Here is a 5,507-nt window from a genome sequence, read left to right as displayed (position 1 = left end):
TTTGGCAAGAGTTTTGGGGCACCCGGTATTTTGTCGACTCTTTCTTAGTGTTATCTCATTTAATCCCGAAGCATTTTGTTTTCATTTTCCATTTCTTCCATTTTCCTCGAAATGGCCGTGAGGGTGTCGTTACGTGCATTATTAATATTGTTAGTGATACCTGTTACTGGAGGGGGAGGGTCGTGCTGCATGGCCGTTGCTGGTGCAATGCAAGTCTTTGCATTTTTTCTGACTACCTCCTAAGTGCGCTTGTCGAGGATGCCGGTCATCATATTTGTCAACCAAGCCTCGAGTAGCTTCTACACTGCTGGTGGCGCCGCTTTCGCTGTGGACGTGGAAGCTCTTTTACCACAGGATGTTGTGATACTGCCGTGAGGGAGGGGCGACCCACTTCGCCGGGGAGAGGTGTTAGGTGTTATGTCTTCGCCTTCTGTTTCGGAGACCTCATTGATGGTGTTTAAGAGGTTGGTAGTGAGATCGGTCACTGCCTTCATTCTTTCTTCTCCATTACCTGCCATGTCAGATTTGTGTGTACAAGGAAGTAAGAGCTTTTTTTTTTTTATGGATTGTGCCAGTTATAGATCTGTGTGTATAAGGAGAATGATTCACTCAATATTGAATGAGGTAGATGATTCCTCTCTCTCACAATGATGAATGATAGACAAATACTATAATGTTGCGACCCTTCTTGGATCTAACGGAAAAAGTATGGAATAGTAGACAATCGAATCTCTTTAGAAAGGTAGTGATTGTCTTTTATCTAGAGAGAAAGTCTGTTTTTCAAAGAATGTTCTTATCAGAGAATATCTCCCATCTTCCCCTATCTCTCTTTCTATTTATCTAGGACATTACCCAGTCAACCCTAAAAGTACAGTCACCAAGAATATTCAATAGAATATTCTCCTGAATATTCTATTACAAAAACTAGCCGTTAGCACTGTCCTTGATACTCGACCTCGGCTGTTATTGACTACTCGGCTAAAAGCCCCGTTATCTATTAATCGACCTTGTCCATATCGCTTTCCACGATACTGCTTCACGCTAAATCCCACTGAGGTAGATTTTGACCCATACAAAGAGAAGAGCAAGTTCTCATGGATCACTTCTGTTCTTGGTTTTCCTGTGTCAGGGATTATAGAACCAGGTGCTCTTGCATCAGAGGTTATTCAACAGGTTTGCGAGCATTTACCTATCTGTGTAATTTCTTCGTCTTGCTGTCTTTATTTTCATTGTTATTGCTCTTGACTGAGTCAATGGCAATAATAAGGTGAATTATTAAGTACAGTTGCATAGAGTCGTCACTCCTCATAATGCAATTCTAATGAAACAAGTGATGCAAAGAGTTATTCTATTACTGTGTTGGAGTTGGACGGATTTCACAAAATTGCAATCACTGTTCTGTGCCTAAATATATCCATATGTACTCAGTGGCCAATGCATCTAAATAGTTTCTAATTGAAATATACAGTTTCTAAGGCTGAATATAACCCACTATGATTTACTATTTGCAGCGGCTTGATTGATTGTATATTTCAGTCTAATTGAACTTGAAACCGATCACATTCCATTGTCCTTCTTATGAAAAATTCAGATTGATATGTTTGAAGAGATATCTTTTGTATGTGGAAATGATCGAGCTAGGGGTGGTTGTGCTAAATCGTTCGAGATTGATATATATAGAGTTGGATGCTAGTTTGGGGAAGGGCGATAATGAATTATGCAGTTTGATGTTATTTTTTGGTTTGATGAATTGTGTCATTTGATATAACTTGTGTTTTGATGAATTATATTATCTCATATAATAACTAGTTACCTTTTCTTTTTCAGAATACAAACAAAGAATATTTGGAGAAAGTGGATGAGGCAGAATGAAGATGTTGAAGTAGAGGAGGGAGACATCAGACATGGAGTAAGTTTACGACTTGTGTTATCTCACTTACATATATGTATCTTGTTAATTTTAAGGACGAATGCAACTATTTGAAATGATTGTGCAAGATACATTAAATATATTTTATGATTCGGTAAGACTTGAATAATTTCAGTTATTGATTTTATCATATTCTAATTTATAGGGGCAATTGTATTGTTTATGTAAGATAGGAATTATGCCTAGTTATAGTTTTTCTAAGCTATGCCTTTATCCAGGAACAGGAACACGTTCCAAGCCAATATATTTATATATTTATGAACTTAGCTTGATAAATAGCTCATATATGTTTATACAAAAAAACTCTAGCTATATTTAGCTAGGGATATATATTCACATCTAATTTGAAATAAGTGATGGGATGATTGGAATTTCAATTTCTCCACCATTAACTCTAAATCTTGAGTTCGAGCTCGAAGATCGGAAATTTTCTTCACCCCCTTAAGTGGCCTAACCAATGCAAAAGCGTGAGGCTGAGTACAATGAGGAACTTGGGAAATTCTCATGTTGCGTGGCATCTTATTTGCTAAGTTTTATTCACTGACTATATAATAACAAGATCTGTGTTCACCAATTACATCATTCAAATTGGTGAAAAAGAGCTTATTTTGGTAGTGGTAGATCACAAACACCTAGTGCAAGTACAGACATGGAGATAAATTATAGGTTCTAAATTTTAGAACCATGACTTAAAAGTGCTAATAATTAATTTTTAAATTTAAAACATATACTTATTTTAATTAATTTCGTAGCATAAATATAGTGTGTTTGATCAAAATCTCGTATCGGGCTTCTACCTCCGCGACTTGAGCAATTCCCATAACAATGTTCTGCCTACTAAAGGCACCTAAAGTCAAGAGGATTTGGTATTCAAAAGCACCAAAAGAAATAAAGCAATCGTCAACGCATACCGATGACATATGCTTTGAAAGTTTGGAATATTGCCTTAAAGTTTCAGTTGTATTAAGGAAGCTTCCAAAAAGTCCGTTTCTAAGCTTAACTTCTCTGAATTTTGTTATTTTAATTTTCTTGCTTCCTAAGACTTAAACCATATTTTATTGCAGAAGCAATGGTGGAAATGGGATAAAGAAGAGTTTGCTTTTTCTTGCGGTGGCGTGTACATGTGTAACATACTTAACATGAAACCTGGATGGCCAACTGACCTATTTTCACATTTGTCTGATATTTAAAAATTTCTTTGTGGAGTATTTTTTTTTATTTCTCCCCACTCATTGTCTGGTATTAGTATTGGAGTCGCTATTACTTGGATTCACGTCGCGGGGAAACATTTCCTATTCAAAATCGAGACTTATGAATAAGGATATCTATCTTACCTCTCACCGTCCGATCCCTCTTGAAAACTGCATACTTACCGAAACGAGCGAATAAATAATGAACACACTGAAGCCGGACTTTATGGAAAAGTATTAACGCGCAAAGAAATTAGGCACACCTCAACATAACTAAGCTTTTACTATATGAAATATACGCAAAAGTAACATTGACCCATTCAGGCACGTGAACACGTTTGTTCAGATTCAACCTCTTACACACAAAGTCAAAATAAGGAAGCTTGAAAATATCCATTTACATGCCCACTATAGTTTGTATATTTTTATTGTCACTTTTTCAACGTCCCTATATATATATACATAAAAATCTTGGTCCAAGAAAATACCTTTTGTATAACATTTTGCTCTCGTTTGTTCTTAATCTTGTAACAACATTTTGTTTTCCATGGCCGATCACCAAAAAATTCATCCCGCTCCGGCACCAGAGCCGCAGCAGGAAGCGCTACCCAAACCCACGGCTCCGTTGGTGCCACGTGGCTCTTCGCGGTCAGAGAACGGCGATCCTGAGCGGCAGCAACCACCTTTGAGAAGGTCATTAACCCCATATTCACCATCAAAACAACCAAAGAAAAGAAGCTGCTGCAAAAAATGCTTGTGTTGGTCCTGTTGCCTATTTTTCCTACTGATCATACTCTTAGGCATTTTAGCTGCCATTATTTACTTTGTCTTCCAACCAAAAATACCAAAGTACTCTGTCGACAGCATGAGAATTACACAATTCAACATCAACAATGACATGAGCTTGTCCGCAACATTTAACGTGAACATCACTGCAAGAAATCCCAACAAAAAGATTGGAATTTACTATGAAAATGGAAGCCATTTGAGTGTATGGTACAAAGGCACGAATTTATGTGAAGGGTCATTGCCAAAGTTTTATCAAGGCCATAGAAACACCACTGTACTTAACGTGAAAATGACAGGGCAAACAGAGAATGCTACCAATTTGTTGCAGTCATTGCAGGTGGATCAACAGAGTGGAACTATTCCATTGAATCTTCGAGTTAAGGTTCCAGTGAGGATAAAGCTGGGAAAATTGAAGCTTACGAAATGGAAGTTTTTGTTGAAGTGTAGACTAAACGTGGATAGCTTGTCTCAGGATAATGTTATTCGGATTAGGGATAATAAGTGTAAGGTCCGGTTTAGGTTTTAAATTGGTCCATTCTTGATTATAGTCCACCATGTACACTTTTATTTTACTTTTTACTCAATAAATCTGGTGGAGGATTTTAGATTATATTCTTTTGAGAGCTTTTCACAATAATGCTGTTTTGTAATTTGTTATAATAAATTATTGGATTTTTTATTCTTCTTTTCCCTTGTTTGTCTTTTGCATCAAGTATCTTTTTCTATTGTGTGAACGCTTAGAGCATTCTTTGTTCCTGCATTCGTAGAACACGTCAATCTTAATAATTATAACATAGAGTAATATTAATACTCTAAAATTCTCCTAACCTATCAACTTTTTCTGTTAGTTACATACTTAAACTATCGTGTGTTCCCGAAATTTCGCTAAACTAAACCGCTCTTCATATTGAAACCTCCTGCATTGCTTATCTAACATAACATGTGTAATAACTCGCTTGAAAGCGAGTGACAGCTGAAAAACGCCATCAAAATGGCCTACCTGACAGAGTGTACCGGCTAATTAGCCTAACCCTCTTAATTCTTTTTTATTTCTCCTTATTTCCTTTATATTCACCTTTCTTCCTCATTTTTTATCATTCTTCCTCATTTTTTCACTTTTCTTCTCCATTTTTTCACCTTTCCACAGTTCTCCATATGAGTTTCCTCTGAATGTTTTTCTCCCTCTCTTGTTTCATCTGAAATGATTTATTCTCTTTCTTGCTTTAATCTTCTTCCATGTCTTACCCATAATGTCGAAAGAACACTCATATAAATCTTCTTATTAAACCCAACAACTTATAGAGAATGAAGTCGAATCTCTTGAACCTTATTTGTGTAATCTTGAATGAGAGAATATAGTTGTTGGCCAATTGGTTTCTTATTTGTAAAAAGTTATTTTGTGTAATCTTATTTGTGTAATATAAGATAATTTTTCCGGAAATGCAACACTATATGCCTTAATTTATTTATTTATTTTTGGTACTACAAAGTGAATGTAAATAAGGACTTATTCAATTGGAGTCTAGCAAAAATTAATACATTTATTAGATCCTATTTTGGCCAAAATTTCTAGAATTAATCAGTATTCCGAGAGTAAT

General features: G+C 36.0%; 1 protein-coding gene across 1 annotated transcript; it reads left to right on the top strand.

Moving 5' to 3' along the window:
* The first annotated feature begins 3,578 nt into the window (after positions 1-3,578).
* LOC104094290 (NDR1/HIN1-like protein 6) lies at positions 3,579-4,590 on the top strand. Its single transcript, XM_009600198.4, has one exon. It carries the CDS (start codon positions 3,668-3,670, stop codon positions 4,433-4,435), a length of 768 nt encoding a protein of 255 aa, XP_009598493.1. The 5' UTR covers positions 3,579-3,667; the 3' UTR covers positions 4,436-4,590.
* The last annotated feature ends 917 nt before the right edge of the window (positions 4,591-5,507 follow it).

The sequence above is a fragment of the Nicotiana tomentosiformis genome, chromosome 2 (genome assembly GCF_000390325.3).
Source record: "Nicotiana tomentosiformis chromosome 2, ASM39032v3, whole genome shotgun sequence".
In the NCBI taxonomy this organism is placed as follows: domain Eukaryota; kingdom Viridiplantae; phylum Streptophyta; class Magnoliopsida; order Solanales; family Solanaceae; genus Nicotiana; species Nicotiana tomentosiformis.
The sequence above is the reverse complement of the archived record's forward strand: the minus strand, read 5'-3'. Positions and strand labels throughout refer to the sequence as shown.

Bases quoted from the DNA above. Each gene is read 5' to 3' on its own strand.
- LOC104094290 (XM_009600198.4), top strand. From the start codon at position 3,668: ATGGCCGATCACCAAAAAATTCATCCCGCTCCGGCACCAGAGCCGCAG.